The sequence below is a fragment of the Mauremys mutica genome, chromosome 14 (genome assembly GCF_020497125.1).
Source record: "Mauremys mutica isolate MM-2020 ecotype Southern chromosome 14, ASM2049712v1, whole genome shotgun sequence".
In the NCBI taxonomy this organism is placed as follows: Eukaryota; Metazoa; Chordata; order Testudines; family Geoemydidae; genus Mauremys; species Mauremys mutica.
Window position 1 is genome coordinate 36037978 of NC_059085.1, and position 13538 is coordinate 36051515.

General features: G+C 45.3%; 1 protein-coding gene across 1 annotated transcript; it reads left to right on the plus strand.

Moving 5' to 3' along the window:
• The first annotated feature begins 11094 nt into the window (after positions 1-11094).
• LOC123349163 (protein phosphatase 1 regulatory subunit 3E-like) lies at positions 11095-13199 on the plus strand. The gene has a single exon (XM_044986984.1). It carries the CDS (start codon positions 12122-12124, stop codon positions 13073-13075), a length of 954 nt encoding a protein of 317 aa, XP_044842919.1. The 5' UTR covers positions 11095-12121; the 3' UTR covers positions 13076-13199.
• Positions 13200-13538: the final 339 nt, after the last annotated feature.

A 13538-nucleotide genomic window follows, 5' to 3' on the forward strand; every position in this document is an offset into this window, starting at 1 on the left:
GGCAGAAGTGAAAAAGTACTTGGTGGCCTAATCCTTGTCCCTAGTAAACATTTTCAGCTGCAGTTGGCCTATACGAAGGGTGATAGCCTTTACCTCTCTGTCATTCACACAGCCAGCAGAAAATTTCGAGTGGTGCCTCTTTGGCCAGAAATGAGATGAAAAATATTGGGTGCAGAAAGGTCTATGGCAATTCAGATTTAGACATCTAGGAGAGGCAGCTGGAACTGGGCAATTGTGGGCGCAGAGGGTTTGGACCAAATAGTTGGAATCTGACATTTGGATTAAAGAACGTGGAGACTGTTCAGATCAGTATCCATTCACACTGGTCAATGAGGTGGTGCCATTGGGAATGGGAAGTCAAAAATGGCAGTTGAGATGTTGGAACAGGGCATTTAGGAATGGCATCTGTAACTGAGCAGTTTGAGAGGAAGAGAAAATAAGGTAGTGTAGAGAACCCCTTAAGGAGAAGAGTGACAAGGAATAATGAGAGAGAAAAGGTTAATAGAAAACCAGAGTAATGTTTGGGAAAAAGAGCGCCTGACAAGAAGACATGAGGAAAATAGAGAGCAGAAGAAAAGAACAGAGGACAAAAATGAGACGATAAAGAGACTAAGAAATTAATTTGAAAAGGTAAATGATCTCCTGCATTTTGTTGCATCACACTGAGGTGTAGGAAAGTTTTGAATTGGTGCCTGACCTGTCTTGTTAAAATATGAAAGTGAAAACTATACTTGATTCCAAAATGAGTATATTTTTATTTCTAAGATGATTAATTTGTTCTAGTGAGGGATTCAGAGCTGCTGCATCATGTGGATGTTTGATAAATATGGCTTGGAGTTTTGGAGTCAAAGGCACTATTACCAGAGGATGTGCCCATCCTTGGTTACAAAATCATCACACAATTTGCTGTGATGGTCAGCCTCAGTTTGAGGGATGCCCTGGACTGTTATGTCAGGAATGGAAAGATCAAGGTGCAGTTGTTCAGGCCTGGATGTGGAAAATCTGTACAGCAGCTGTCCTTAGTAAGGGACTGCACCCTGCCAAACTCTTGCTCATATAAGTTAGTCCTTACTCAAGCAAGCAGTCCTTTTGAAATCAGTGGAACTGCTTGTATAAATACTGTACTTACAAAATCAGGCTCTGTATGATCGTTTCTCCAGAATTAGTATCCTCAGTTTTTAGTCCTTTCCCCATTGATCTTATTTATTAAATCTTACAATTTTTGTTTCTCGCCTCTGAACTCTTAGGCCAGTCACTTAGAAGCAACGTAGAGGGTTAATGCCTAGCCAGTAAAATTGTTCAGGGTGCATTAAGCAAAACAGTGTGGTAGATTTACAATGGTATAAGCTAAGCTTAACTCTAATAAGAAAAGACAATTTTAAACTCCTTGGTTTATTTGGATGCTGACTTTAAAAAATCTGCTACATTTCTCTTTAGATTACAGTAGCCCTCTAGGAAAAACTATTCACTAGTCTACATTCGGGGTCACACGTTTTCACTAGAGCACAATGTTTCACACAACTTTCATCTTCTGATAGAGCTGCATAACCTGGTAAGAGCTTAGGCAGTTCTCCTATTTAACAGTGCTCTGTTGCTTCTCTGAACAACACAGAACCTGACCAAATCTTCAGAATGAAATAATCTAGTGAAATTTTAAAAAACACGCCAACACTCTCACAGTACAAATATATCATTGCCAAATCTACAATTTATTAATGTAAATATCAACATTAAACCTATATAAAATGAGAGACACTGATCAGCTTCTGCTTATAAAAATCTTTGACCAAATACTAATCTTTTATACCTGTTGACATCATTAGGGTTGCACAGATGTAAGTGAGAGCAGAATCTCACCTCTTGGTTTCACATATTGAGAGCCATGACTGTAACTCAAAAGCCGATATAATCACAATATACTTTACATCTGTAGCAGGGATGTGACATCTCAGAGCTGTATGGAATTTGTACATTAATCCAGTTTTTCTTCTTACAATTCTAATTGCAAAAATTAAATCTATTCTAAATATTGAAAATGGGCACCCCCATGAAGCAGTGACCACTTCAGTTATGTCCTGGCACATCCCTGTTGTTAAGGCACCCCTCTCTCACCCACTATGGCGTCATCCTGCAGCCATCCCCTCCCATTCCCTAGTGCTGACACCAGATGCCTCCTGCAGTGTCTGGAATCAAGGAGACTGAAGAACATAATGGAGGAATACAACCAGATCATCACCTCCAGACCAGTAGAAGTTCTCTTTGTGGCTTGAAAGCTTATCTCTCTCACCAAAAGACATTGGTCCGATAAAAGATATTAACTCACCCTCTTTGTCATTAGGGTGACCAGATGTCCCGATTTTATAGGGACAGTCCCGATTTTTGGGTCTTTTTCTTATATAGGCTCCTATTACCCCCGTCTTGATTTTTCACATTTGCTGTCTGGTCACCCTATTTGTCATACCATTGACAATCATTTCAGTATTTTGAATGGTCTGTTCCATTCAAAACTTTTTAAAATGGCTTTTTCCACAAAGATACTATTTTCATATAAAAACATACTGTATTAGTCCCTATGAAGCATTCCTTCAAGGGGGCCAGGATAGGACAAAATGACTGAATAATTAGTCTGTTGATGGCATTATCCTTTAGAAAAGTACCCTGGCTCATGTCCTAAATACATCACTATAAAAGGTGCTTGTTCAGCAGTTGACTTTTACGGTAACACAGACCACTTGTTATCCATGTAATGTTACACTTGAACCTCTGGCTACTCAAATCTTCAATAGTTGTGAACAAGTCAGGATTTGCACAGATATGTAGATTTGTGCCCACAAACCCTAAATGGCATGTACACAACTGATTGTATATATGCGGTTTTTGTACGTGCCATAGTACATGCATTTTTCTAAGAATTTGAGTCTTGATGTGTATCTATTCACAGAACTGGTAGCACTTCCTATTATTAAGGTTGCTCAACACTTCCCATTGTACAATCCTGGCTTCTGTTGCTTTTAACTTTGTCAAACTTCAACTGTTTGGATTGAAATTTTCCATGCCAGGTGTCTGTCTTGGGCTGAAGTTTTCTGGAAAAATTCAGCCAAAAGGTTCAACTGTTTCTGAGAACAAGGTTAGGGGAAAATATGTTGTTCTGCCCACTTTCAAAAATTCTGGTGACCTTTTCTTTGGAAAGCTCCAGTACCACTAAGCATTGGAGCAGGGTCTTGAAATGTAGCACAGGGGTGTCTTTTGTGTCAGGAATATTTTATTTGTTGGTCCTGTGAAGATCTTCCCAAATTTGTCTTAGATATAAGCCTTGGGAAATTGCAGTTTGCACATGCTCAGTAGAGTGCTTTAGTCATTACATTCCCAGAAGAATCTGTCTGCACTGAGCATGTTGCAGCAACTGAAACTGTGGGCTGTGCAGGGTGTATGTCTGGCCCCAGAACTGAAAGCAGGGAGACTGTTTTTCCTGTGCTATCAATGAGCCTCTCCTCCCCGCTACCTTAATTTTGGCATTTCAAAACTTTTGACTGCTTGACTTTGCAACTTTAATGTTCTTTTAACAGATTTTTGTTAATGCTGTATTTATAGTATAGCTAATTAAATGTTATTGACCAAATTGTTGGTAGTCATAATAGTAATATCTTACTTTAAAATGGCACTTGTCATCCAGAAGAATTGACCATAGGATGCTACAGATTGTGTATATATAAGGATGAAAACCATTTTTGCAGGATTCTTAGTGCGAGACAGATAGACCTCATTAAGTTATAAACTTTAAGGTCCCCGAGGACTTCAATTCTGAGTCAGGGCATAAGCCAAGCCTCCTGTTAAGGTGACTGTACCACTCAAGACTAAAACCACCACTCTTGAAACCTTCCAGTCTGCATTTTCTTGACAGGTCAGTAAAAGAGCTCTCCACAGGGTATGTGCTTAGCGTCTTTTCTTTATCTTGTCTGTTCTTGACAGCATCATGAATGGACAAGATAAAGGGGCCCTCCCACCATCTGGTCAGATCTGGTTCTTTTTTTATTGTTAGTATTTTTTTTTATGTGGCGCTTTCATTGCCACTGGTCTGGTAGTGCCAATCTCTGGAAAGCTCAGGAACTTAGGTCTTGTGGCCTGATTTTTACTTTCAGACTTACATCAGGTCTGGCACACTCATTACCCCAACGTTGTCATAATATATATCTCAAAGGTGTCATATAAGGCAGTGGGTCTCAACTTTTTTTTCACGGACCACTTGAAAATTGCTGAGGGTCTCAGTGGACCTAATTATCTTTCTAAATGTTGTTTGTACCATTAGCTAACTATTGTAAAGCACTTTGGATAAAAGCACTATATAAAATATGTAATAATAATTAGTGGTGTTTTTATTCTATAAATAAAAGCACCCAACTCATATTTTAATATCAGTAGTCTTACCTTTCTAATGTGATGGATATGCCCTCTCTCCCCTGCTGTGGCAGCCACCGTGCTGGGAAGGAGGGGGGTCTCTCCCTGGCAGCCGCAGCCCTGGAGCTGGGGAAAGTCACCTCTTCCTCTGGCTGCCACAGCCATGCATGTCCCAAATCCACCCCACCTTCTCATCCCACTGCCCCCTCCCACCTACCCCCTATTCTCCCCAAGGCCACCACCTCAGCTTACATGTGCATCTTCTCCAGGGTCCAGGCACCTAATTAGTGGAGCCACGCCTGCACAGCTACTAATTAGGTGGGTGGCCCTTCATTCTCTTGTGTACGGCCACCCAGGCACGCACTTTTGAGGGAACTATCCGGGGACCATCTGAATGGAGCTTGCAGGCCACTGGTGGTCCGTGGACCACAGTTTGAGAACCTCTGATACTTTATATCATATTTTAAACTGGTGATACGCTGGTCCCGGAAATCTTTGTGTGATGTATATATGGGTCGAGTACAAAGAGTTAAATGTATGATGGAAATATGTTCTTAAAATGTGTTTGGGAGGCAAAGCATAAAATCCACCCAGCCCTAGACAAAGGAATGTATATTTACCTGTCTGACCAGGTTACAGGCAGAGTAAAGCAGAAATACATTTACAAGTAAGGTAAACAAAGCTAACAAGTGTGGGAGAAGACTATTTAATAATCAGGCTGGGGGACAGAAACGGCACCCTGAAGCCCTTTCTGGCTCTTCAGGAGGAGAACATGGACTTTTAAGGGGAGCAAAATGGCTAGTTTACTGATCCATCACTGAGGGGAGAGAGGACATAGCACTTTTTAAACCTGTGAAAGCTGGATCCTTCATCTGATTTGCTAAAACCTGGTTTGAAGCAGTTTATCATTTCCTTTCCCCTAAGGCTTTCCTTTCTTATCTCCTCCCCCATCCTTTGTTAACCAGCAGACAGTGGAAAGGTTTGTGCTTGTTTCTTTTAAGACATTTTTATTTTGTCTTGTTACTGCCACCCTTTATTTTATTAGTTATTTTTTGAACTATACATCCCTCCCACACTACACTGTAGTTTTATAATTTCTTATTCTCATGGTCTTTATTAGCGAATTAGGGCCTTTTCTTTCTTACTAGTATATATATTGTTTTCTTAAGCTAACTTTCTTTTTTAAGATTTCATAATAATCCTTACACTGAGGTTCACTGATTGTTTCCTGCAAGATAAGGTTTAGATTGGCTGAGTCTTAGAGTTTGCTGGCAAGGCAGACAGGGTGAAGCAGAAGCAATGCTCTCACTCCTGCTCTGTCAGAAGAATGACACAATAGCTCACATTTTTGGGTGTCCTGAGCATGACGTCATAGTCTCCAAGAAGCTGGCCTGGGTTCTGGTGGCCTCTTGGGCCTGGTCTACACTACGGGGGGGGGGGTGTCGAACTAAGGTACGCGACTTCAGCTACACGAATAGCATAGCTGAAGTCGAACTACCTTAGTTTGAATTTCCTACCTGTCCAGACGCCGCGGGATCGAACTCCGCAGCTCCCCCGTCGACTCCGCCACCGCCGTTCACGGTGGTGGAGTTCCGGAGTCGATGGGAGCGCGTTCGGAGTTCGAACTATCGCGTCTAGATTAGACGCGATAGTTCGAACTCCGAGAAGTCGAACTCTCTGCGTCGACCCGACGGGTAAGTATGGACCTACCCTTGAAAGCCAGCCACTAGAAAGTCTTAAAGTTATAAGTAGAAAAGTTCTGTGGCATGGTGCAAGCAAGCCCAAATGGACCCTTTTCTTGCCTCATGAAAAAATCTTTCTTCATCTGTCTGAATCAACCTTAAAGTTTAATTCCAGCCACGTTCATTTGGCAGTTCTTTTGGCCTACCATAAATTAATCAAAGATAGGTCAATGTCTCTGAAGCCCCTTGTCAGTTCCACATGCTATTTGACACTTCTAAAAGCTCCTAGGATATTAATGTGATTCTGACACAACTCACTAAAGCTCTTTTTGAGCTACTCAGTACCTATGAACTCAAGTTTCTTAAAAGGAAGGTCATTTTTCTGGTGGCACTGACCTCAGTTTGTTGACTGAGTGATCTTCAGGCTTTGACTGTTCCACATTATATCTAATTTTAGGAGGATACGGTACCACTATGAACTCATCTAATGGCTGGCCTACAGTGAAAAGTTACATTGGAATAACTACATTTCTCAGGGGTGTGGAAAAATCCATGCCCTTGAGAGACATAGTTAAGCCAACCTAACCCCCAGTGTAGACACGGTAGGTCAACAGAAGAATTCTTCTGTTGACATAGGTACTGCTTCTCAGGAGGTGGATTACCTTTAGCAGTGTGGGTGAACCCTTCCTGTCACTGTAGTAAGTATTTACACTGGAGTACTACCGCCGCTTGTAGCATTTTAAGTGTAGACATAGCCTGAGATTAGGGATGCTGGAACAAGGGGGGCCATGGCCCCCCCACTTTTTACCATCCATAAGGGTGAGCAACAGGGGGAGGGACAGAGAGGAGTGAGTGGGGGGCAGGGTCTTGGGGAGGAAGAAGCCTTGGGGGAAGGGGAGCGCGGGATCAGGGCCTCGGGGGGAGGGGTGGTGCGAGGGCAGAACCTCAGGGGACGGAGAGGTGCCAGGGGGATCTTGGGGAAGGAGTGGTCCTGCCCAGTTTTAGGGACATTCCACCGCACCTGCCTGAGATTCTTCTCCAAGGTGGGTATGGATCCCCATATTATTGAGTCTATTGTATCACCACCATTTCCCCCCCATATCCACATGCCCATTGTTGTAAGCCCTTCTCGCTCTCTTGTAAGGTTAAAAGATATTTGGGATTCTATATGGAGAAGAGTAAAAGAACTGAGAATGTTTTATTTAACACTCATTCCCTGAGCAGTGTTGTCACCGAGGAACATCTTTAAATAGTGTGTGTTTGTTTGCCTCTCACTTTGCTATGACCTGCCTGGCCTGAAGTTGTTTTTGAGTTGGCATTTTTCTTATCTTTTTTGCGGTACTAATTTTTCCACTCATCTCATTTCTGTGCTTGGGTAATTTACTTTGGAGGAATGAATTGAAAGATTTCAAGAGCAGCAGTGAAATCCTAAGTACACCTGCCATGTAAAGTATTACACGATCTCTGATGACCCCAAGTAGTCATGGTCTCTTTATATCTGTAACACAAAAGCTGACTGGTGGTTCACTACTCTGTGTCAACAACCCTTGTCAGGCCTGACACACTCACTACACCTAACACACTGTTGTCAAGATATGTACCCAGAAGGTTACATGTAGTGTATCATTGGAAAACAAATAACTCGCTCATCATTAATATTCTTGCATAATGTATGTATGGGGTATGTATAGAATTATGTTTATGTTTTTACAATGTCTTTGACAAGCAGTGCGTAAGACCAGTCTGCCCTAGACAATGGAATGTGTATTTGCTTGGCTGACCAGCCTGGTCATCAGGCAGAGTCAGTGAAGGTGTATTTACATAAAAGGTAAACAAAGCCATCAACCTAGAGAGAGGGGGAAATAGTCACTTGTTGGAGTCTGAACCTCAAAAGATAAGTAAGTGAATCAATTGATTGTATGCAATATTACTGGGTTATAAAAGTGTATCAAGTAAGGTCTTTTATGAAAGCTAATGATGCAGTGGCAATTAATATCATTGTAAAATGTATGTACTAACACTATATGAGGAATTAATACTCACTGATATTATGCTTTAAAGTCTGTGACCAAAGAAGGGGAGAAACAGGTTTTCTTCCAGACAGGTGGGAAGGCAGCTATCTACTAGTCTCTAATGAAATTAAAAGCAGCAAAGAGTCCTGTGGCACCTTATAGACTAACAGACATATTGGAGCATGAGCTTTCGTGAGTGAATACCCACTTCGTCGGATGCATGTAGTGGCTCTGATACTTGACAATGAAATTAAGCCAGGTGTGACCAAAACCAATAGAAGTCCTATTTACATATGGATCAGCAGGGGGATGGGAAGTCCCCAGGAAGGGAAGAACAGCATGGGGTCATCCTGACTCTAGGGACAAAAGAGTGAGTTTTGGAAGATATAAAATCAAGACAACTCCATTTTGGCATCCAGCACTGGACAGACATACAAGAGGCCAGATCTCTTGCAAGCTGAAAAAAATGGTTTCTTCAACCAAGGGGGATTAAATCTCTGGGAACTGAATATAGGTAAGAAACCAGCTTATGCAAAGATCTTCCACCTTGGAAGACAAGAAAAACCAGCACCTTGTACTTCTGTGGAAGATCCTCACTGAGAGAAAGTCAGCCCTGGCTGGAAAGAAGAAAGACTGATAAAAAATATACCTTGAACCAAGGCTATAGCTTGTTCAGTCTTAGTCACTAGAAAGCTATTTTACTTTTATTTGCTTGTAACCACTTTGTCTCTATCCCTTGTACTTGAACTCACCTAAAACCTCTTAGTTTTGTTTTACTTTTAATCTACACCAGCCCTGTGCCATGTTTGAACTGAACTTATTAATTTCAGCTAAAATAAACAGTGCTTCTGTCTCTTTAAAAGAGCAACTCCTCTGAATGTTCCAGGAGAGGGTTGAACATTTCAGGGCAATTTGGGGAAATTCAGGATGGGGATGTTTTGGGGTCACATAGCTGGTAGTTACCAAGGCTGGTAGAAACCAGAGTGTGACTATGATGTAACAAGCAGGCTGCTGGATTCAGAGTTGCTGGACCAGGGATGCTCAACATAGTGTATGCTGGTTGGGAGTATCCAGACAGGGAGCTACAGCTTCCAAGGGTTTTAAGACACTCAGAGTTACAGGACAAGCAGTGACACAACCTTTCATTGGTCTGAATTGGCCCCTGAATGTGACTATCATACTGCATAAACAGCACCTCCAAACTCACATTGATCTCTGGCACCATGCTGGGACATTGCTACAAAGAGAAGAATGCCACCTACAGAATCACCCCACCCTCTACTATCAAGATTTTCCTTGAGGGTTTCCCATGCAAGTAGTTAACAGATCTAAATCTGTTTAGTTTATCAAATCTGAGGCTCCTGAAGGTGATATGAATACATAGGGTTAGTTTATTGAACATTATTAATCTTACAAATAAAACTTGTATAATTTAGTGGTTGTGAAATTAAAGTAATTAACATAAGCAAAAGCATGACACCAATCATTTTAATTTCTTATAGAATTACAGACAAGAAATGACCATTCCCATGGTTAGGGATAAAAAATAGTAAAAATAAATGGTTAGAACAGAGTATATATAAGCTTTATGGAACTAAAATGTATGTTAATCACTGCCTGGGCCTCTATAATCTTTACTCCAACATTCAAGTGCACAGATCAAAATACATAAGGACTTACAAACAGCCATACTGGGTCAGACCAAAGGTCCATCTAGCCCAGTATCCTGTCTTCTGACAGTGGCCAATGCCAGGTGCTTCAGAGGGAATGAACAGATAATTCAAGTGATCCAAAGCCTGTCCCCCATTCCCAGCTTCAAGCAAACAGAAAAAACAGGCAGGGGTTTGTGCTGTTTCCTTGAGACATTAATTGCACTGGTGGGAGGGGGCAAAGGCCAGCGCACGAAGGCAGCATGAGGGACAAGAAAGAGAGACAATCTCAATATACTAGACTAGTGTATATGCCAACTGAATTCAAATCTAACAGTTGCTGTTACTGTTTTACTGTCACATGAATACTGCCCAAAATGATCCTCCTATTGTTCTGACTACAAGGCTACTTCAGTTCATTATGAAGCAAATTCAATGTCACATTTAACACTGTTGGACATTCCTTTTTTGTTCCCTAATTATGACCCATCCAGCATAAAAAGATAGACAAATTGGATATAACCATAGGAGGTAATTTTAAAACTCCCTTTTGAGTTGATGACAGTTTTGGTTTAAGCCAGAGGTAGGCAACCTGCGGCACGCCAGCTGATTTTCAGTGGCACTCACAGTGCCTGGGTCCTGACCACTGGTCCAGGGGCCTTTGCGTTTTATTTCATTTTAAATGAAGCTTCTTAAACATTTTTAAAACCTTATTTACTTTACATACAACAATAGTTTAGTTATATATTATAGACTTAAAGAGACCTTCTAAGAATGTTCAAATGTATTACCGGCACGCGATACCTTAAATTAGAGTGAATGAATGAATACTCCGCACAGCACTTGTGAAAGGTTGCCGACCCCTGGTTTAAGCCAACAGAAAAACTGTTCCCTGTCTTCTGCTGGCGTGTTGTTTTTGGAGTTTTTGTTTTTAGATTCTGAATCCTTGTCATACTGACATGTCTCATTATTAATGTCATCACCCACAGAGTCAGCCGTCTAGACTTTCTAGAACTAGGGAGTGCTGGAGTTAATGATGATGCAAACGACCCTGCTTAGAAATGAAACTGAAGAGTTGTGTGTCAGGTTTTTTTTTTTACATTGGGTGTTTATTCTGTTGCCTGGTTGCTGCTTTTAATAATGTTTGTTTACTACAGTTTATAGAGTCTGGATTCGAAACATCTTTGTGAGTAGTCTGTTAGCTCCTTGAACTTCTTGTGAGAAAGAGCTGCCAGCTGGGCTTCATTAAAGTATCATTCGTTTGAATACCGTTTGCTAATCTAATTAACTTAATAAAGGATCAAACTGTTCATATTGTGTAATCAATCCTTGTTTACACTGGGATTTAGCTTTTATTACAAACACAAATCTCTAGCTGGACTGTAGCAGGTGTATGTTATTCAACAGACGTATTGTAAACGCATTATAGCAGATTAGCAGGGTTTCCGCCTTTAAAATGTACACTGCGAGATCTAACTCCCAAGCCAGCTGTTTCTTATCAGTTCGTTTTGGCTTTCAGAGCTGCACTTTGCATCGTTCTTGGCGCTGCTATTTCTGTAACAGATCGGATAGGAAGAGTGGTGCAGCAGTGCACTGTAATGCTGCCACGGGGGAAACCCTACCGCCTTTTGGGGGAGGGGGGAATCAGATCGTTTTGGAAAGACCCAGAATAGGAGCAGGAGGAAAAGGGTGGGTGGAAGAACCTTGAAAACCAGGGAAGAGGGCGGATAACTGGAGAAGAGGGAGTGGATGATAGCGGGATAGAGGACAAGGGAGACGGTGGGAGGGAAGAGGTGACGGGGCGGAGAGCAGAGTAGCGATGACAAAGGATGACACAGGGACGGAGATGCGTAATTTTCTGCATGACTCCAGTGCGTCAGCAGCGGCTAGGGAGCCGGAGCGCGTCACAGACAGTCTCTCCCCAAATCTTAATGGATACCGCAGTGCTACCGGTATAACGCAGGCACATGCAGCTGTCTGGGAACAGATTCCGGCAGCATCATACGCTAGGCTCCGGTAAAGAAGCAGCAGCAGGATCGGCTAGAGCTCCGAGATAATCGGGCATCATCATTTCCTAGACCCCGACCAGACCCAGCAGCTGGAGCGAGGAGAGCACCAGAAAGCATCATACAGGAGACTCTGAGATCGTCCCAGCAGCAGTCGGGCTCGCGGCTCAGCACCATGCACTAGGCTCGAACAGAGCCCCCGCTGGCATCATGCACTAGGCTGCACGACACAACCAGCAGAGCGGGCGGGGGGGCCGCTGAGCTTCGCGGAAGAGCCAGCAGCAGCCGCGGGAACGGAGAGCTCTGGGCATGCATTAGACTTGGGCTCAGCCCTAGCAGCAGCCGCCCCGCTCATCCTAGTCGCCCTCTCGCCCCCCATGGATAAGGCGACCTCGCTGCACACTTCAGTGCCCACGCCTCCCCCTCGGCTCTACCTGCCTCGGAACTTCAGCTGCAGCGCCTGCCTCTATGGCAGCCTGGCCGAGCACTGCAAGGGGGACTGCAGCCCGGAGCGCGAAGGGGCGCCGTCTCCCACGCCGGTGGTCCGAGAAGCGGCGGCCGCCGGGGAGAAGCCGCAGCCTTCCCGCGGCCGGGAGCCCTCGGTGCCTCCTGTGCCCCCCAGCCCCACGCTGCGCCGGCGAGCCAAGTCGCTGCCCACGCCCGGCGAGCGCAGCCTGCGGCCGGCCCTGCAGCAGAGCCCGTCCCGCAGGAAGACCGTGCGCTTCGCCGACTCGCTGGGCCTGGAGCTCATCTCCGTGCGCCACTTCTGCGAGGCCGACCTGCCCCAGGTGCCGCTGCCGCTCCCGGCCCGCGCCGCCGACCTGTTCAAGACCAGGAAGCCGCCGGCGCTGGGCGAGCTGGAGCCGGTGCTGTTCGGCCCGTCGCCGCTGCTGGAGCCTCTCTTCCCGCCGCAGCCCGGCGCCAGCCCCGGCTTCGCGGAGCGGGTGCGGCGGCACAAGGTGAAGCTGGAGTGGGTGCGGGCCGAGCCCGCCGGCCTGCGCGGCGCCGTGCGCGTCCTCAACCTGGCCTACGAGAAGGCGGTCTCGGTGCGCTACACCCTCAACCGCTGGGTCAGCTGCGCCGAGGTGGCGGCCGCCTACCTGTCGCCGGGCCCCGCCGACGGCCTGACCGACCGCTTCTCCTTCCACCTGCCGGCGGCGGCCGCGGGGGGCACGCTGGAGTTCGCCGTGCGCTACCGGGTGGCCGGCACCGAGTACTGGGACAACAACGAGGGGCTCAACTACCGGCTGCGGGGCCGCCAGCGCGCAGCTCGGGCCGCCACCTCCCCCACCGAGGAGCCCGATGGCGGCGCGTGGATCCACTTTATCTGAGCGGCCTGCGGCCGGACCGCTGGGCGTCGCCTGCTCTCTGCCGGGGAGAGCCGAGCTCCCTCCCGGACCCAGGCCACCCTCGCCGCCTCAGCACCCTTCCCGGGCTCGGCAGCCTTCAGCGGCTGCTGGGCGCGTTTCTCACAGGCCGGGCGGCTGGGGGAGGAATTTCCCGCCATGAACGTGACAGGGCCCCCTGGAGCATCGAGCGGGTATCGTGTTAGACCCCAAGGGGCTGGAACCGGCGGACTTCGGCGCATCCAGCCCGCGAAGAATTCTGTGGCCAGGGACTGGGGAATAGGAGCAAGTACGGTTTGGCAGGTCCATCCAAATCTCTTTTTTATTCCACTAAAACCTGTACTCGCTATACCGGAAATATTACTAAGGAGCTTTTCTACGAGATCTTGGGGGATCTGAGATACTTTTCAATGTTATCTACAGTTATCCTCTTCTGCCTTGTCATTTA